The 21,609-nt window shown below is 42.0% G+C and overlaps 1 protein-coding gene across 1 annotated transcript in view; it reads right to left on the bottom strand.

Annotated features, from left to right (window-relative positions):
* Window positions 1-6,988: 6,988 nt before the first annotated feature.
* Window positions 6,989-21,609, bottom strand: part of MMP24 (matrix metallopeptidase 24) — a 133,446-nt gene continuing 118,825 nt past the window's right edge. Inside the window, exons 6-9 of the mRNA XM_044297539.1 lie at window positions 18,972-19,183; window positions 16,324-16,462; window positions 15,121-15,387; window positions 6,989-9,318 (exon numbers count right to left, since the gene is read on the bottom strand). Coding sequence (XP_044153474.1) covers window positions 8,981-9,318; window positions 15,121-15,387; window positions 16,324-16,462; window positions 18,972-19,183 — 956 coding nt within the window. The 3' untranslated portion in view covers window positions 6,989-8,980. The remainder of the gene's footprint in view (window positions 9,319-15,120; window positions 15,388-16,323; window positions 16,463-18,971; window positions 19,184-21,609) is intronic.

Below are 21,609 nucleotides of genomic sequence, written 5' to 3'. Positions count from 1 at the left end.
GGTCACTTCTCTGGTAAAATAGCTGTATAGGTTTCTAGTTAGCAGCTATTCCTGACTGTTATATGTATGGACTTGTTTTATCTGCCTTAGGGCACTTTCACACTAGCGTTAAAGTTTTCCGGTATTGAGTTCCGTCATAGGGGCTCAATACCGGAAAAAAAACGCTTCCGTTTTATCCTAATGCATTCTGAATGGAAAGCAATCCGTTCAGTATGCATCAGGATGTCTTCCGTTCCGTCCCTTTTACAGTATTTGGCAGGAGGAAATACCGCAGCATGCTGCAGTATTTTTTCCGGGCGAAATTCCAGAACACTTCTGGAAATGTATTAATGCCGGATCCGGTACCAAGTGTTTAGGAAATTGCCACATTGACTGATTTGGTCTGAGCATGCGCAGACCTTTAAAAATGTGGGGGAAAAAATACCGGATCCATTTTTCCGGATGACACCGGAGCCGGTTTTTCAATGCATTTGACAGACGGATCCGCATCTGGATCCGGAAATAAATTATCTCCGTTTGCACATGGATTTACGGATCCGGCAGGCAGTTCCTAGAGGCTTATTTGCATATATTAAAACTTCCTTTTTCTCAGTAATGCGGGGACATATGAACATGGGACCAACACAGATGTCTTCAGCTGCTAAGTGCACATGAAACAGGTCATCCAGTTCCATAGGTACAAATCTGCTGACAGATGCCCTTTAATATTTATTTGGTTGCAGCCCTTTAAAGTGTAACTGTCATTATTTTTTTATTTGTGTAATGTATAGAGGCAGTGATGCTGACCAGTTTTGTAATATACTTTAATTACTGAAATTGTACATTTCCACTAGAAAAATAGCTCTAAAGTGGCCCATTTTGAGCCTCAGCAACGCTCCTCTGTCTTCTGTTTACATAACTGTGGAGACTTGCTCAACACTGACTGTGTTATGTAAACAGAAGACAGAGGAGCATTGCTAAGGCTCAAAATGGGCCACTTTAGAGCTTTTTTTCTAATATGTCTATGATTTCAGTAGTTAAAGTATATTACAAAAATGGTCAGCATTACTGCCCTTACACATTACAAAAATAAAAAATTAACGACAGTTACACTTTAAGATCTTGTGCTGCTGTGTGTGGACCCTCATACTGGACCCCTCATACATGGACCCTCGAATCTATAACTGTACAAACAACAGTAATGAACTGATGAAAAACACTGTATCAGTTTATCGTCTATATATAACTTGAATACAAAGTAGAACACAGTGATAGTATGTGTCAATGTAACACTCCCCATTATAAAGGGATAATAAAGGCATTTATAGTGATTATTGCAAATCATTGTTATTACATTCCTATAGAAAATAGGGAAATGATTTATGGTGTTCACTACAGTATAGAGTAGACATAACAGAACAAGTCTATCTACCTTAAAACCAGATTTAATCCACCAAAGAAATTATTTGAAAAAGAGCTTAAAAATCACCCACTTAAAGTGACATTTTCTTTATTAGTAGAATGGAGCTACTAAGATCATTTCTTTATCCTTTATCCTCAGGATAGGCCATGGCTAGCTGATTGGTGGTGGTTCGACACTTCGCATCCCCACATTAGCTGTTCTGAGTAGCACCATCGATGGAAGTCACCATGATAGCCCCATGGCACATCAAGATTGTAGCAGAGGGAGCAATCTACGACAGCAGCGCGGGCTCCATTGAAGTCAATGGGGGCAGCACAGCAGTGACAAACGCTGTCCGCTACTTTGTTGATGGTGCTGATTAGTTCCAGGGGTGACTTCAGTCAAAACAGCTACACAGAACAGCTGATAGGCAGGGGTTCTGGGTGTCGGACCCCCACAATTAGCTAGTGATGACCTATGTAGAGGAAGACCATCACGTAAAAAAAAGCTGGACAACCCCCCAAACATACTAGGACCGTTAATGCGAGTTTCTGAGGTATCCTGTCTACTATAGGCCATTAACACCACAGAAATAACATGGCTCCATGTAACTTGGATGCACAGGGGTTGTTGCCAAAACCACACCACCTTTTCCAACCGCTATTGGCTGAAGTTGCTCCTCACAGACTTTTTGCTCTGCCTGCCCCTCTGCAAGTTCTTCTCTCCATTTTAGCTGCAAGCAAAAGCAGCGGGAATTATGTGAAATTGCGCCGAGAGTGGTCACTGTTACAAATATTAGGGGTGGGCGGAGCAGGAAGGCTGGGAGGTGCAGCTTCAGCCAATAGCTGCAGAGCACTGAGGTGTGTCAAAGAAGGGGGCATGGTTTTGACCACTTCTGTAAAGCTCAGTGATATGCAGCCATTTTGTTACTACCTGCGGTGTTAAGGACCTGTAATATACAAATCACCTGGGAAACTTGCATTTAAAGGGGATGAAAAGTTTCTAGTTACTGTTGATCAATATGTTTGTAAGACATCTATATGGCACTTAGTAATATCCTCTGTTGTGCATTTCATAATGCATGTTCCCTTGTTAACCAAGTCTTTTTTGTAGTTCACCTGGACATATTGTCCTTAAAATGGCCGCTGATGGAGGGTCATGTGACCAGGCAAATCACTCAGCCTTTTCCATTCAAATACACTGCACCTGCGCTGTTGAGAGGACCAGTGTGTTTGAGTGGAGGAGGCAGAGTGATGTGTCTGGTCAGATGACCCTCCATCAGCGGCCATCTTATGGATACCAAATGGCACTCAATATCATTAATACATGCCATCTGACATACAAGTTGGTCAGCAGTAGCCAGAAAGTGATCATGACAGAATTAACAGTCCTAGCATGAATTAAATAACTATACTATACGTCCAATCTTCAAACTGTGAAAATCTAGCCGGAGTTACACTTTAATATAGTGCCAAAACCACTCTTGATTCCACAATTTTAAATAGATTATACTTTTATCATACTTTAATTTTAAGGGCTCTTTCACACTTGCGTTGTCCGGATCCATCGTGTACTCGTGTAATCAGTCTTCAAAATGTGTTCAGTGTTACTATGGCAGCCAGGACGCTATTAAAGTCCTGGTTGCCATAGTAGTAGTGGGGAGCGGGGGAGCAGTATACTTACCGTCCGTGCGGCTCCCGGGGCGCTCCAGAATGACGTCAGAGCGCCCCATGCGCATGGATGACGTGACCCATGCGATCACGTCATCCATGCACGTGGGGCGCCCTGACGTCACTCTGAACGTCCTGGCAGCCATGGTAACCATTCAGAAAAAGCTAAACGTTGGATCCGGCAATGCGCCGAAACGACGTTTAGCTTAAGGCCAGATCCGGATTAATGCCTTTCAATGGGCATTAATTCCGGATCTGGCCTTGCGGCAAGTGTTCAGGATTGACCGGAGCAAAAAGCTCAGCATGCTGCTGTATTTTCTCCGGCCAAAAAATGTTCCGGCCCTGAACTGAAGACATCCTGATGCATCCTGAACGGATTTCTTTCCATTCAGAATGCATTGGGATAATCCTGATCGTATAATCCGACGACGGAACTCTATGCCGGAAAAGAACAACGCAAGTGTGAAAGAGCCCTAAGGGGGTCCCCCATCTATTTGACAAAGTAAAGACTGGCTACAAAGAGTGTCTCTCACTTTGGAGGACCCCGACTTTAAAATATATTTTTGTGTACAATAAATACATAAAATACGTTACCTCTGTAATTGGAGAATTGTTAATGAAATGTTAATAATGGAATATAATATTAAAAATACCTTTCAGTAACGCTTGGGATAGGTGTCTCATAGATGGATGGCCTGCCATAGGATTATATAATCCTTTTAAACTACCGTATCTGATAAGTGAGCTCATGTTTCAGGTGGGTCAGGTTCAAAGAAAGCAGATTAAGAAATACTGTAAAAATACTTGATGGGGTTGTCTAATTTTGGCATAAAAGAGTGGGTGAAACGTGATAAAATAATTAAAGATGCACAATTTAACCATTTATTCCCCCACCGTTACAGCTGCACCATTCCAGTCCTTCCCCCGATCTCTGTTTATTTGACTTGAGCTGTGACGTGGCTACACACCCAAGTGACTGCAGCCTCGGCACTTTTGTGGCATATATAAAGGCCAGTGTTTGGCTACAGTGGTCACAGGGGAAAACAGGCATTTCATCACTGCAGCCGACTGAACAGAGACTGATGAGGAGAACCGGGGATGCTGGATCGGCAAAGAAATAAATGGGTAAGCTATTACAACTAAACAAAATCTTAAAAACCCTGCGCCATAAAATCTCAACATGTAACAACTACATGTGAACTACCAAATAAGGCAAATATTTCAAACCATTGTAATAGAATATTTCTTAATATTACGTAACACAGACGTACTGTAACAAACTTCCCTTCTCATGTTCTTGTCTCAGATGAAAAATGTCTACATCTATGGGCATCTTAATGTATTCAAACAATTGGGGGAAAAAAGGTCTCCTAAACATCAGTCAATAACCTCTCCTCTTATGTAAGCGATCTCAAGAAACACATTAGAAATTCTCTGGTCATGTTGCCATTAAAGAGGTACAGATTCAGAAAAACATGGCTGCTTTCTTATGCGTATCCATAAAAATTTAATGATGGCCCTGCTGTGGCCAGTGATAGGCTGCAGTGGTCACACGTCACAACATCTCAATGATGCAGTGGAGTAGACTGATGCAGGACCAGGAAGTCATCATTGTGGTATCAGAAGGAGATTTCATAGACAAGTATTATCTAAAAGAAAAAATTTAATAAAATCTTTGTTGCCCATAGCAACCAATCACAAGCTCTAATTTCTTATTGCGCCCTTGAAAAATAGAGCCAATCTGTGACTGGTTGCTAGGGGCCACAAAGACAGTCTATGTTTTAACAGTTTTCATAAATCTCCCTCAGTTATATTGTGTTGTCATTTAACTCAGATTCAGTTGAAAATAAAAGGGACTGGAATCCCCCTTTAATACCGAGTATAACTTACTTTACTCTATTATTCAATACTGGTGAAAATAATTTAAAGGGGTTGTCCGGGTGTTTAATATTAATGACCTATCTTCAGGATAGGTCATCAATATCAGATCGGTGAGGGTCCAGTGAGCACCGTGGCATGGGACTGAGCTGAGTTCTAGGCCATGTGACCGATGAGGGCGTCATTGGCCTAGGATAAGCCCAAAGCACTTATCGGTCTCTTCAAACAGCTGATCGGCAGATGCGTCAGGAGTCAGACCCCCGGCGATCTAATATTGACAATCGATCCTGAGGATAGACCATCAATATCAAAATCTCGACCAACCCCTTTGATACCTTGTACTGAAAATGTACAGAAACTAGAAATACACTTTACATTACATTTTAGCAATTCCACTAATTTTTTTCCAATGTAGTTTTTAGCAACCTGCTAAGTAATAATTCTATGTTAATACAGTATTTAATAAATATTAAATGATATATATTTTGTTATAATGAGGAATGTTATATATATTATAAATGCTGGTTAACAAGTGACATTACTATGGTTTTGGCTTGTTTTTTTGGGGAGGGAGGAGTAATAAATCTATAAATAGTTGATATATGAGTTTGTAAACTGCGCTGGAAATTCTTTTTTTCTGATATTCAGGCTCAATTGCTTTGCATAGACACATAGTTAAAGGGGTTGTCCCACCAAAAATATTATACATTTTTCAAACCAGCACCTGGATCTGAATACTTTCATAATTGCATGTAATTAAACAATTTGTATAGCCACTGAGTTATTAACTGAAATCTCTATCTATAGCGCCACCTGCTGTTTGCTCTTTTTCCAAATTCTTTGTCCAGCTTGACATACATACTCAGTTCTATCTTCATAAATCAATAGTACAGATTAATATAAGAAACTATGTAATATATTTTAGCAGAGAAAAAAAATGCTTTTTCTCCTTCCTCCTCATCCTTTTTCTCCTTTCTCCTCCCCTATTTATAGACTTCTATGGGCAGCGTGTAATCTGATCCTTCAGCGACCTGGAAGTTTGTCTTGTTTCTCAAGATGGACTCAGCAGAGAATGTCCATTTAGGAAGGCGGCAGAAATACTTTTTTTCCATGTCACTATTTATATTTACAAAAAAACTCTGGTCCAGAGTCTTATAATAGACAGACACTTCCTGTTCTGTAGAGATAACTTCTCAGCAGTCATCTCATTCAGGGGTGTATCTACCATAGGGTAGACCATGCGACTACTCTGGGGCCCAGGGCAAGAGGGGGCTCAGTCTTAGTTGGTATTTTCTCCTCTCTAACTGGAGGTGAAAACTTGGTCAGGACTCTACCCTCTAAAGGAACAACTTTTAGTAAATGAGGCAGGGTCATTGAAAAGGGATTAGGCAGAAACCCTTCTGCCCTGTGTGGGGGGCCTGGTTTGATCCTTGCTATGGGGACATTACTTCTCTACATACGCCAGTGATCTCATTATTATTATTAAAGGCAATAAAGGCAGATATACAACAAACGGTAACACCGACATTTTCAAAGACCATGTAGGATCCATTATTCACAGCAATGGATAGTCAAAGCTTATCTACTCCCCCTGCCTACACAATGACCTCTGCACAGGTCACAGATTATGCCTAGAACACTTTCTCATAGATGGCAATGAGTCATCTCCAGATTACATGTTCCTATCATCCATGTGGTTGCTGTAAAGCAAGTCTTGAATGCTGTTAAAAGCAGAAAGATGGGCCTTTATAGTCTTGATAAATTTCCTTTAAATCTTTGTCTATGCAGACAATTTTGTATCAGAAAAACAGAGCTCTGACCACTATAAAGATATGTTAAGAAATTAATAAGTACAAAATTTTGGACCTAAAAATTGTTAAAAACATTCACTTTAATGGTGACACCACACGCAGCAGATTTCTGCAACCCGGAAATCAGATCCATTTACATTAATGGAAGAGTCAACAAAAATTCTGCAACTGTGAATTCACTTTAAGTTGGAACAACTACTCAAATTTCAAACTTTAAAGAACACTGCTCAACCTTTTCTAGTATTTATTTGGTTTCATAGTGCATTAAGCAGCAGATTGGGATACAACATTTTCAGACTTTTCCTCCATTTTCTTTAATTGTACTTTTCCAAAATGAAGAATTTCACATAAATAAAATATTGAACAAATGTACATACAGATATCAAATTTACCTGCATATACAAAAATTTTAATGTTTTTTTTTTTTTAAACATGCACAATGTTCATTTCGTGAATATAAATTTTCAAAGTATAAATGCAATATGTTGAGAAACTGCTTAAAGGGGTTGTCCAGATGATTGACATTTTTTTCTTACAATAAAAATTCTGAGGACTGTGTAAAATAATAAAAGTCATAATCACCTCACAATCCGCCACCGCTCTGTTGGGAGGGCTCAGGAACTAGAGACTAATGGGATGTCTGTCGGTAGGGCTCAGGAACTAGAGACTAATGGGATGTGTGTTAGGAGGACTCAGGAAGTAGAGACTAGTGGGATATTTGTCGGGAGGGCTCAGGAAGTAGAGACTAATGGGATGTCTGTCGGGAGGGCTCAGGAAGTAGAGACTAATGGGATGTGTGTTAGGAGGACTCAGGAAGTAGAGACTAATGGGATGTTTGTCGGGAGGGCTCAGGAAGTAGAGACTAATGGGATGTCGGGAGGGAGGGCTCAGGAAGTAGAGACTAATAGGATGTGTGTCGGGAGGGCTCAGGAAGTAGAGACTAATGGGATGTGTGTCGGGAGGGCTCAGGAAGTAGAGACTAATGGGATGTGTGTCGGGAGGGCTCAGGAAGTAGAGACTAATGGGATGTGTGTCGGGAGGGCTCAGGAAGTAGAGACTAATGGGATGTGTGTCGGGAGGGCTCAGGAAGTAGAGACTAATAGGATGTGTGTCGGGAGGCCCAGAAAGTAGAGACTAATGGGAAATTACAGTATCTGGATAGGAGGAGCGCTAAGGATTATGACTTATTTTATATTGTACACTGGCTGTTTTTTTTTTTTTGCCAGACAACCCCTTTCAATATTATTTTACTTCTGTATCCAGTGTGTCTATTTTAGAAGACAAATGCATTAAGTGAAATAATAACCAAGTTATGAAAGAAATGAACGGCCTAGAGAGCATAGAATTTATTATTTAAACTCAGGCAATAAAAAAAATGAAATAAATAACCATAATAACATAATACAGTTTTCCAGTATGAGTAGTTATGGGATTTAACTGTATTCTTACTAGTTACTTATCCGTTCTCTTACACTTGTGACATTCAGCAAAAACATTTTTTTTGTTTTATTTCGTTTTCTGTTTAGGTCTCTACATGAATACAACATTTATCAAATATTGGGTGAACACGTTTTTGAAACTCTGTCCTCGGGTTGAAGCAAGACAGCAAACCTGAGGAGATCTTCCCTTCAAACTGTAACAACTATTCATCAATGCAGGCAGAGAATGCCAAATTCAATAACCTATATTTAACAATTTTTATATGTAATAATAAATCTGACCAGCAGGGATTGAACAAATGAAAAAAAAATGGTGAGTTCCTCTTTGTGCATTTAAGTGGCAAGCCATATGGAGGAACAGCTGTTTTTAAAGACCTTCCGTGACAAGTCTTTGCCTTTGTGTGCTTGATCTCTTTCTGCTCAAATTGATATAAGAAACAAGTCTGAAAGTTTCTGACTTCAATGAAGAAAGCTGGTTTTGAGAAAAGTTCTCAGCTACAGTAATATTCTCTTTTTTTTTTTTTTTTTTTGTTCTCAAGAAAATTCCAAGCAAGTTACTCGGCGCTCACAAAGTGAACTGAGCAAATGGCACACTAGAAAAGATACAAGTATGAGGCAGTAAGAATGAAAGAGGCTCGATTGTGTAAGGCCATCTCTGTATACCGTAAGGTCTTCCCTTGCTTGTAAAACTGGGACCACCATCATTGAACGCCTGTTTCCAGTCTGACCAGTGGACTTTGGATCCCAGCATCCTGTTAGCCCTCATAGAAACTAAAGAAAACAAAAGTGTTCCAGATCCTGTCATACCCATTCTTGTACTGGCCGTTTGTAGTAGGTAACGTTTTGTTGTACACCTTTGTTCTTAAATTGGAAAATAGTATATACCAAGACCAGGATGCACAGGGACAATATACAAGGGATTACCACTGCTATGGCGTTTACGGTGCTTGGCACATCATTTATTGTCACCATAATATCCACATCGTCATGCTGTAGGTGTCGGTCTTTGCTGTTGTCCACATCTTTTTGGTTGCAGCCCATCCAGTCTTTTACTATTGACCTTGGGTAACCCGTTTCCACAGAAAGCTTCTGATTATCAAATTTCCAGTATTCCTTTCCTTTATAGAAATAGGTATAAGCTGCAAAAGACAAACATCCAAAATTATTTAAAGTGTACCTGAGTTTTCAAAAGAAGTTTGCATAAAGGCTGTGTTTCTTTGTACAATCATAACTGTGAAGGATCAGGTCTTATTTGGGCTTTCCTAAAGTCTTTTTCACCCATATTATTCACTGTTTCAGCTGCTGAGCTAGATGCATTTCACTCAGAAGCAGGGGGCGTATCCATTTTTCTAAGTCTTCCAGCAATATACTGTAGTGATGTCCTTTCCCTTACTTCCCACTATGTTTGTTTTAGCGCTGGAACTCACAGAACAGAAGGAGGGGGAAATCACACTTACAGAAAGGCAGTGTAGAAAAGCTGTGTAGAAGCAGTTTTTTTTTAAATCAGGCTCAGGATCTTAGCTAGATCTGACACTCCCCCATTTGCTGCATCTCTGTCACTAGGGACAGGCAGTGGACTGCAAAGTAGGTGGGACCCCTAGTGAGTAGTGGCCATGATTTTACTGCTTTTTTGGATGCAGGCATGTTTTAAATGAAGTGATTTAGAAATTTGCTAGTTATACCATTCTCTATTAAATGAAATGAAAATCTGTGGCTGTACAGTGACACTTTAAATGGGTTGTCTCATTTCAGCAAGTGGCATTTATTATGTAGAGAAAGTTAATACAAGGAACTTACTAATGTATTGTGATTGTCCATATTGCCTCCTTTGCTGGCTGGATTAATTTTTCCATCACATTACACACTGCTCATTTCCATGGTTGCAACCACCCTGAAATCCATCAGTGGTGGTCACACTATAGGAGAACGCGTCTGCCTCTTTGATAGCCAGGACTGTGGGAACACATATAGGCTAGTGCTTTTTCCTATAGTGTGCATGCACAACCACAACTGATGGAAAATGAATCTAGTCAACAAAGGAAGCAATATGGACACTGTAGGAAAGCGCAAGGGGCCGTCATTGACGGAAGATATGTGTCACCGAGGTTCCTGGCCTCGGTGAGGTAAGAGCCGATCATTTTAAGTGTCAGCGGCAGCTAGTGCTGACTGACACTATTGGTTACTTAGTGTGGCTGTAAAGCCGATCCGGACCGGCTCTTAATGGGAGCAGCCAAAGTTCAGGGTGGGTGGCTGTTCCCCACGTTCCAGGCCGGGTTTTGGTTAGGGATATAAAACCCAGCCAGCAGTCTCAGCTGGGTGTGAATTATCCTCCATTTCACAGTGAATATCTGTGGAGTCTCTGTGGTTTGGGATCTGCATGATGTGTGCCGTACTAAAGGGCTGAGAGCCACATTGCTGGGAAGCAGGCCCTAAAGCCTGTTGGGGACTGCTACTGCCAAAACCGCTGACAAGGTGAATGCTTTTTGTTCTGTGGACTTGCCATGGTGTGAATGAACATCAAGACGACAAACTGTCATTTTTAGTTTTTGCCTCTGTACTGCGTCCGCTAATCTGCCTACCAGAGCGAATCCCCACAACACTCACAATACATTAGTAAGTGACTTGTATTACCTTTCTCTACATGATAAATGTCATTTGCTGAAGTGAGACAACCCGTTTATGAAATTTATAATACAGTGGCAGAAACAATTTGTTAACTCTCGCCTGCTTGCATCCTCAGGAGTAAGATCAATAGCTTTGTTTCACATCCATGAATCCTGCATCTGCACTGCCATACCTCCAAGCAGAATTTTTAATTTCTGAATTACCCATGGAGGCAAAGTGTTACATGTGCATACGACTCAAGGGAGGCCAGGTTACTCTGGTCACTACAGTGGAAATAGCATGTATTCTATTAGTGTGTGAAATTAAAGAAATAAAAGCCCCAGAAGAACGCTGTGTGAAGTCATCAACAAAACTATATAAGGCCTCATGCACACGACCATTCCGTTTTTTGCGGTCCGCAAAACACGGAAGCCGCCCGTGTGCCTTCCGCAATTTGCGGAACGGAACAGACGGCCCATTGTAGAAATGCCTATTCTTGTCCGCAAAACGGACAAGAATAGGACATGTTATATTTTTTGGGCGGGGCCACGGAACGGAGCAACGGATGCGGACAGCACACGGAGTGCTGTCCGCATCTTTTGTGGCCCCATCAAAGTGAATGGGTCTGCACCCGAGCCTCAAAAACTGCGGCTCGGATGCGAACCAGAACAACGGTCGTGTGCATGAGGCCTAAGGGTTAGAGACAGACGAATTGGCCATAGACCTTACAGGGATATTTCCCGCTGGGCCTATGTCCAGGGGGCCACCCAAGCTCCCATCTCTGCCATTGGCTCTGTACATAATAAGCTCTCAGTGGTAATTAACCCTGTGAGAATCAGGTACTCATGTACCCGGCCAGCGACATACCTTCCTGAATTCCCCTCCTAAGCACCCTGCTCCATATCTTAATCAGAGACAACTGCAAGAGGAGGAGAGAAAATGGCCTCTATTGATGGCCACCACTACTAACCAGTCTACTTTTGTTGCCCCGCCTCCTGACAATTTAGACCCTCCTATGACATGGGGACACTTTTAGGCATTTTTTTCCAGGGCCACTGTAGGTTCCCAATCCGCCCCTGGTTAGAGATAATGAAGCCATCTCTACTAGAACGCCCAGGAAACTCACAGCAAAAGGGGAGACCTCCCAGATTCCTGGAAAGGTAGACTATTGTCCCACATAAGGGACTTCTAAGACTTTATTACTGATTGGCTATACATAGGATAGTTCATCATATCTGATCGGTTGGGGTATGACTCCCATCACCCCACTGATCAGCTGATTAAAAGACACTCTCTGAAAAACAGTTCTCAAAAGTAGTTATGAAAGTATGAATATCAGTCATACGGTAACACTAATCTGTCAAAATAGTTTAGGACCATGTTGGGCAGGAAAGCTGAATATATGGAAATGGTTATAAAAATCAACGTTCTTTATAGTTTTTCAAATGATTTACTTCAATAGTGAACAAAAAAAAGTCAAAATACTGACATATGTGGTAGAAGATTGTGATATCTTTATAATTTCTTGACTATTTCCAAGATATTGTATGTCAAATCTGTGGGTATCCTACTTCTGACATCCCGCCAGTGAGCTGATTAAAGGGCCGCGTCACTCCATATCCTCTTCGCTGTTTACGGGCACAGCACCACACATTTTATAGTGGCTGTGCCTGGTATTGCAGCTCAGGCTTATTCATTTAACCCTTTCACTACCAGAGTTATTGTTTTTTGCGTTTTCAATTTTTCTTCCCTATTTTCCTTGAGCCATAACTGTTTTATATTTCTGTTCACATAGCTGTAGGAGGGCTTATTTTTTGTGGGACAAGTTGTACTTTCTAATTCCACCATTAGTTATGGCATAAAATGTAGTGGGAAGTGGTAAATAAATTCCAAATAGGGTGGAATTGGAAAAAAAATGCAATTCCTCCACTGGTTTACAGGTTTTTTTTCCCACGGTGTTTCGTTTGCGGCAAATTTGACCCATGCCCTTCATTCTCTGGGTCAGTACGATTACAACAATACCCCTATATGTATAGGTTTTTAATGTCTAAATAGTGTAAAAATAAATTTAAACATTTTTCTCTATATTCTGACCCCCATAACTTTTTTATGTCTACTGAACTGTTTAGGAGTTCATTTTTTGTGGGACAATTCGTAGTTTCTATTGATACCATTTTGAAGTGTGCGTGACTTTTTGATCACATGTTATTACATTTTTTTGGGTAAGAGAAGCAATGAAAAAATGGCAAATCGTTTTTTAATATTTTTTTATAGTATGGACGTTTTTGGTCGCGGTGATACCCATGATGTTTATATTTATTGTTATTTAGATATTTATTTTTTAAATATACGGAACAGAGGTGATTTAAACTTATATATATTTTTTATATTTTTTTTACATTTTATTTATGTTTTTTCATTTTTCATTTTTTTCTATCAGGGATTTTTAAAATGGGATTTACACAGAAAATTGCTCATTTCTTATCTTGGCCTGCCATCTGGTATAAGAATTGCAGCATGAACACTATCAGCCTCGTAGTGTTCAGCGCAACTACCGATGCCTCCATTGGCCGCACAGGGCATCGGTAGGAAGCCCAGACGGGCAAGCTTCCGGGCTTTTGCGTATTTAGATGACGTGATCTCACTTGATCACGGCATCTAAAGCATTCAATCACATGTGCTGCATGTGCGAGCGGGCGCGATGTTTACACATCTCTCCACCGCTCCAGCGCCGTACATGTATGACGCTGGTAGCAAAAGGGTTAATAGGAATGGGCTGCAGTATCAGGCTCAGCTGCTACATAAGGGCAGGGTAAACAATCGAGGGGAAGAGGTGTTCATGGTGGCCCCTTCAGTCAGCTGATTGCAGGGGTGCAGAAGTCCAAACCCTAATCAACAAGATGGTTATACAAATAAAAATAATGGCTCGTGTGAACAATGTATGGAAGAAATCTCAGGGAGAGCGCTGCATGGTTTGTTACAAGTAGGTCAGTTCTTCCAATACACATAAAAGATAATAAAAGATAATAATCAAACTCATGCTGCTCTTCTCTAAAAGAGCTTCCAGAAATGTTCATAAAGAATCACAATGCATCCAATACATGCTAGTTCATGGTAAGCTTGTACCCTTGCCAGCTGCTGTCAATCAAGGTATTTGCCCTACGTTTGACATATGCACAGTGGGAAATAAAGGTTGCAAAAGTTCAGTACAAAGGGGCAGACTGGGAACTTAACGTGGCTCTGGAAAAAACAACTAAGTGGCCCCATGTTGTAGGCAGGTCCAAAACTGACAGAGTCAACACAAAAAGGGAGAGCAAGCATTACCATATTGTGGCACATTATACCACCCGAGCAGAGTCAAATACCACAGTGCAGCACAAAATACTACCCCAGCAGCACAAAATACCTCCTCAGTAACTGCCCCTCTTGGTGGCCAGCACAAGCTGCCAAGTTCTGTCCTCCTACTCCAGTTGCCTAAGGATGGCAATACAGTTGAATTCAAGAGTCAGGAGGAGAGCGTCAGATCATTACTTACCTGGCTGGCTGGCTTGAGGAGGGCCCCCCTCCAGTGGCCCCCTGGACATTGGCCCACCACGAAGTTTCCCTGTAGGGTCTATGGCCAGTCCGCCCGTGGCAATACACTATGCTCTTCCATCCCGCAAAGTCCAGTAAAAAAAAAACTTACACATTTGGAATGGAACTCTATGGTGACGGATGCTACTGTATAGCATCTGTCTGACACATCCTTTTGTATACGTTAAACTGAAGACAAAAATGTAATGTGAATCCAACTTCTACTCCTTTCCCTCACATCTCCTGCAATCCTGTCGAGAAAGTAAGTATGTCCATCCAATAGTCAAACACCGCCGCAATAGGATAAATCCTCCATGCAAGGGTTTTATGGCACTCACAAAAAGACTAGCATTAAAAGCATATAAAGTGCAGCTCACGCTGACACCATCAACAAGTGTCTGGTCCCACCCAACTAGAGTTTCACCATTCTTCTACAGGACTGCAGGAGATGTGTGCGGAAAGGGTTTAGTCATTACCATTGGTGACAGCAAGATCTGAATGACGGCAGCGGGACAAGAATACAAGCTTAATACGAACTAGCAAGTACTGGATAAAGTGTGATTCTTTATGAACATGTGTGACTACCCTTTTGGAGATCAGCACAAGTCTGAACGTTATATAACAAAATGGTTATACCTTAACAGATATTTGCAGAAATCATACATTTTCTACTTTAAAGAATTAAATGTCGAAATAATGCATTTGCTTTATTGACTGTTCTTGGCATTGCCTTGATCTTCATGTGTGTAGCTTGCAGTACTTACTCCCTTCTTTGCTCACAAATGCTCCTTGAGGTGCTTCTGGGATTCCTTTCCAAACAGTTATAGACTTGGGGTAACCAGGATCAGCTGTCCTCTTCTCCTCATTGTATCTCCAATATCTGTCCCCTTTGAAGAAGTAGGTTTTGCCAACTGGTTCCCATCTCAGAGCTGTGTCAATACCTTCCCGTGGGAGACAACTTCCCAACTCCACTAAACTGTGCGGATACCCAGGTTCTGCTGTTACTTCCTTAAATACCCAGTACTTGTCTCCTATATTGGGAATCGAATAACTGAGTTAACATTTTATGAAAAAATTATTATAGTTATTGGCTTTAGCACAACAAATTCTGGACAATGGGGGAAAAAAAGCTATAAAGGCTGAGCGTTGTCTACTGGGGGCTGCTCTTGATTCATGGGTGAAGACCAGAAATGGGAACCTGTTTCTGCTTCTTCACTTATAAACATACTGAGATCCACACTGTTATAAGAAAAACAATAGGACCATGATGACAAGGCTAGAAAGAACAAAGTTCAAATCCATTGGACCCAACTGTCTACACATCCATGTTGCCGTTAGTATGGTTCTCGGGAGAATAAGGACCTGAAAACTGAAGAGGCCTTGTAAACAAGATGCCAGGGATATGTCATGCCCAAAAAAACTGTCAAATTCAGGGTAAGTGGGACTTACTGTAATCTAGCAGCATCAAAGGGCCTGGCAGACAGAAGATCTCTACATAAAGCTTCCATTAAAAAACATTCCTTTGTACAACTTATATATCAGATAGGCTTCACTAGTCATGAGAAACATTTGTAATGCGCTTTTCTCACAGGGATAGTTGTGGCTGGGGCGCTCCTCAGAAAGTCAGTGGCTGCCATATAAGCGCTCAACCCCAACACACAACAGGGTCAATTTCATAGGAAGACAATTTATATATTTTTGGAGTGTGGGAGGAAACCGGAGTGCCCAGGGAAAACCAACGCAAACACAGGGAGAACATACAAACTCCATGCAGATGTTGTCCTTGGTCGAATTTGAACCCAAGACCCAGCGCTGCAAGGCACCAGTGCTAACCATGCTGCCCAGTTATGGCCCTTCTGGATTGATAGTTATATTCAGGGACAGAGGGAGGTCTCAATCCATCCTTGTCATAAGTATACAAACAAGCAGATATTATACAATCTATGCCTACATTATCTAGAAAGTACCTTTAAAGAAGACAAATTTTCCATCTGATCTCTCATAAGCAGCATCTATTTTTGGTGGGAGTCCTTTCCAGAACTGTTCGATTTGCATTGGATATCCTTCCTGTACTTTGTTATTGCGAAGCCGCCAAAACCATCGATCCTGGAGAAAAAGGCAAAAAAACAACAACATATGTATGCTTCCTATATTTAACATGTTACACAAGGTGATGCGTCTGTCACAGACTCGTGAGGAGGCTTCTCATGTTCTACTGCATTTATGGTACATTAAGCCCTACAGGAGTAGTTTACTTTAGGAAAAAAAGACTATATTACAGTACAGTATATATTTATAGCTATGTGCGCACTTTCCTATCTATGCCTCTGTAGGAAACCCGTTATCTGTCTTATATTGGCTACTTGTGCTACAATCCTATGAAGGTGCTGTGTGAGGAACCTTACGTTGTTCCTGCCCCTTACCATCCGTCACAGACAAGTTTGTGACAAGTTTATATGACATTTAGCAGCTACCTCCACTAGGTGGCACTACAGAGACAGCTTTCGTTCTCTTGGATGAGACCTACTTTGCATGTATTTTCCCAGGGGGCATTGCTTTGGCCAACACGACTTCCTATGCCAGTTCTGCGGCTCTTCACAATGAGAAATGCCACTGGTCAACTATGGATACCATTGTTCATAGCGACACTTAGTTGTTTTTAGTGGAGCCTAGCGCAACTGAGTGGAATTTTACAATAGGCAAACAAAAGGATTATCTGTATTTCTAACAGTTTGAGGGTGTGTGTGAAAACCCACATTAATACTAATAATCTAAAAACAACATAAAAGCATAATAATTCAGCTGTAGTTGACAGTACCAGGCTCCGCACGTGTATATGGTCCTACGTAATGATGTCACTTTATTTCGGGAAATCTGATGGATACTGTATAAATAAATGAGTAAGGTATCTGGAGCCAGTCCCACGGTGACTGGAGAGTGGGATGTTACTGGCACAAACATGGACAGACACCGCCTTATTGTTTTAATTAGCAAGTGGAAGAATAGCCTTAAGGTACCAAAGAAAAATATGCTATATGATTACAAAACATACCGCAAAACCCTGAAGTGACTCTCGTTAATATACACATGTAGCGGTGCATTTTATGTATATGTGTGTGACTGCGATGAATACATTTTCAGTAGAGGACCTGCGTAGCCACCTTACCATTACCAAAGCCTGTCACTATTAGCCGCACCATAGAAGACAAGGAGCACTGCCTGGTTATACTGTAAGGCTACTTTCACACTGGCGTTTCTGGGTCCGCTTGTGAGATCCATTTCAGGGCTCTCACAGGCGGTCCAAAACGGATCAGTTTAGCCCCAATGCATTCTGAATGGATAAGGATCCGTTCATAATGCATCAGTTTGCCTCCGTTCAGCCTCTATTCCGCTCTGGAGGTGGACACTAAAACGGGGCTTGCAGCGTTTTGATGTCCGCCTGGCGATGCGGAGCTAAACAGATCCGTCCTGACCTACAATGTAAGTCAATGGCGACGGATCCGTTTTCACTGAAACAATATGGTGCAATTGAAAACGGATCCGCCTCCCATTGACTTTCAGTGTAAGTCAAAACTGATCCGTTTGCATTATCATGAACAATGCAAACCGATCCGTTCTGAACGGATACAAGCGTTTGCATTATAGGTGCGGATCCGTCTGTGTAGATACCAGATGGATCCGCACCTAACGCAGGTGTGAAAGTAGCCTAACTCACCCAAGTAAAATCAGCAGGAGTGGTGGAAAAAACTGATAAATTGGTCCTATGCCCTCTTTCACAGACACAAGAGACGCGTCAGTGGTTTAGATTAAATTATATGAAAAATGTGCCCCTATAACATCCCCATGCCTTTCACAGACAGAGGTTTCTGGGGTAAAATAACAATTTGTAAAAAGGACCAAGATGCGTAAAAAAAATTCATTACTCACCTCACTGATTCCTCTAGCACTGCTGTTGCAGGGAGGCCCCGATCTCCGCTGCTCTCCACTACTTGACACACAGGAAATGGCAAGAAAATGCCCGCTCAATCACTGGCCACGGCGGTGACCCGTCTCAGCCACTGATGGGGCCCGGTAACAGAGGGGGACTGGCGAGCTATGATAATTTTTGTTAGCGCATTCTGGCCCTTTTTACAAAAAAAAGTTCCCCCTACAACCCCTTTAATTCTTTTTCTCTCGTCTTGCAATTTTTCATCCTGAAAGCTTCTTGTGCAAGGGAAGGACCTAATATAAGAGCGGCAGTTCATGAAAGGAAATCTTTTCACATGCCCTTAATGATCCCAGCTTTTCACAAAGAATAAAACAAAACTAACCAAAGGTAATTTATTATTAGGGCCCATCATATACATACATATATATATATACATATATATCCATGAAGCCATCATTTGGTGGAGCTATTTTTACAGTGTAGTGGACCTTGGGGCATTTCACCACCAGGTGGCACTTTAAACTACTATGCAATTTATGAGAATAGTTTTCCTTACAGCAAACCATGTGGCTAGGCATGGCCTTGCAATTAATAAAATGTGAACCGTATCAGTTACGATATATGAAATGTGATAGAACTGACAACAATACGCAGTTCATACATTGGTGTTTTATATCCTTTAAATACCTTAAACACAAACATTTCTCCTCGAAAAAGGGCGACAGTGTTGAAGTTTCCATCACATATATTCGGCCTGTTGCCCGGATGGGAAGGCTTTTCTCCAGATGGAGGACGAGGCCGCGGCTGTCTTTCGTGCTTTCTTTCAGATGTGGACTGTATCCTGCGTGGTGGAAGTGTAGGCAGAGGTCTTGTAGGCTCCAGTGTTTCTGCGGGGGGACCTTAAAGCAGAAAAAGATATACACAGATGACAGGTGAACATTTACTGACCCTATAGTGCACTCTATGCAAATACCCTTCTCTGCTAAATGAACGGACTGGTAATTCACCCGCTTTACTGGAGAGTTACTGCGCATGTAATATGTATGGCCACTTTTTTACCATGCACAGGAACTAGACATCCCTATTCTCGGCTCCAGCCATCGGACCCCCACTGATCCATACATAGTATCAGCACTGCAGTACCATTTACAGCTACAACCCAGTGTATGGAGATGTGTTGTTCTAAGAACAGTAGCCTATTTAAACATTTGATCAGTGGGGGTGTCGGGAGTCAGACCCTCATCAATCTGATACTCATGACCTTTGCTAAAGGTAGGTCATCAATATTTCAGTGTGTAAAACTCTTTTAAGTGTGCGTCTAGCTAAGCATGCAAACTTGATGGTGGTCCTTAAAGGGGTCATCCAATAGTACAAATACCCCCCACAGTGGCCGGGCCCCTCCTATAGATGTTACTTACCCGCGTCCCTCCGGATCCCTGCACGGCCACTGCTGCATCTCCTCATCACGCGGATCAAAACAACCCAGTGACGGGGACAGAAGCCAATAGCAGGCCACAACGGTGACCAGCCTCCCTAGCATGCCGGATGATGCTAGGGAGGCTGGTCACCATCGCGGCCTGCTATTGGCTGCCACCGTGTCGTCGGATCCCCGTGGTGGGGGGATGCAGCAGCGGCCATGCAGGGATCTGCAGGAACACGGGAGCTGGGGAGCAGGTAAATATGCTCTAGAAGAGGAGCACGGGCAATCGTTAGGTCATTATAGGGATTGGATAACCCCTTTAATCTTCATGTACAGAATAAAAAAGGGAATGAGATTCCTCAGTGGTTGATACATTTTAATGAGTAACTGAAAAGATGATGACAAAATGTCAAGCTTTTGAGGCTACTTGGGCCCCTTCCTCAGGCGTCTCGTCTTCGTAGCCCCGAAAGCTTGCAACTGTATCATCATCTTCTCACCCTTTAAAGGTACCAACCACTGAGGAATCTCATTCCCTTTTATTATCTTCTATTTACTGGCCCACACGGTAGAAATATATATTTTTTACATCCTCATTTACAGTAATTTTCTGCACCTGCCATTTTATGGGCAATAGGAAGTTGCAGACATAACGACAATGACTGGCGGTCAGCCCCTGTCTGCCAGTCACGGACAAGCTGACCCTCCTGTGTCTGTACTCCTCTCTCAGCATGTCTATCATCCTCGAAGAAAACTCGAATTGTCAGAATGCCTAGGAAGGAATGCTGGCACATGTAGTGCAATAGTGACGTCAGCATAGAAGTAAGTTGCTCCCTAGATTCTCTAGCCTACCGCGGATTTAGTTGCAGCACGTTGATTCTGACGTCTTGCGAACAGTAGGTAAGAATGGCGGACGTGTGAGAAGATTCTTCCAGCCAGGAGCTGTGCATGTTTCTTGTCTCTGTATCTGATCCGTCATGTCTTCTACATCTGTTCCTCACATAAACAGATCCAGCTAGGACAATCTGTGTCGTGAGTCAGGCGGGCAGGTTGGGTTGTCTGTGTTGGCAGGCACGTTGGTTTACATAAGAAGCACGGGGCTGCGTGGGCCACTAATGCAATCGCCTAAATCTGTTATGTGATCAGGAGGCTGTGTACCTGAGCGGCCAAATCCAGATTGTGAGCCATAGAAAATAACTACGCCTAAGCGTAGCTGGGACCCGGAGATTGTGCTGCCCACGTACATCGCATCACACTCCATTTACCGCATCAGCGTCCCTTAGGCTGGTATGCCTATTTTTGCTGCAAAGAATACCGCAGTGGACTAGGCTAGTCTATGTAAAAACAGCCTACAAAAAAAATATACCGCACAGTACACATTATATGCCTACAGTATAGCGACATATAGAAGAGCCTTCTTTTGGAGGTATATGTCAGGAAATCCTCCCGACATACAGCTATAACAGAAGGCCCTATAGTCTAATCTTTAGACTGGTATTCCAGGGAGACCCCTAGACCTATGAAACTCCAGACCGGCGCCCCCTAGCTTATTTGAGGAACTGTCCTAAGGGCAAAAGGATGATCTCCGAAAATAACATTATATTCCAAAATTACTATTTATGCAGTTTTCTCATATTTTCCCTAAAGTGGTTTCGCACTTTGCTGAATCCCAATCTGATAGTGAGGACCATTATTATAATTCATATAAGAAAAATGGATCAGAACATTATTGTAAGCTATGAATGCAGTACAAGTCAATACCTATAGGGGATACTTACCTGCCATTTATTTTTACTGATGCTTTTGGCTGAACTCCATTAGAGCAGAGCTGTGATCGGCGAGAACCGTTTATCTACACTGCCTAAAGGGAGTCTGAGCCACGCCTCCCGTCTCATGATTGGTTCAGGC

Source organism: Bufo gargarizans, chromosome 6 (genome assembly GCF_014858855.1).
Source record: "Bufo gargarizans isolate SCDJY-AF-19 chromosome 6, ASM1485885v1, whole genome shotgun sequence".
In the NCBI taxonomy this organism is placed as follows: domain Eukaryota; kingdom Metazoa; phylum Chordata; class Amphibia; order Anura; family Bufonidae; genus Bufo; species Bufo gargarizans.
Note: the sequence above shows the minus strand (reverse complement) of the source record. Positions and strands in the feature narration are given on the sequence as shown.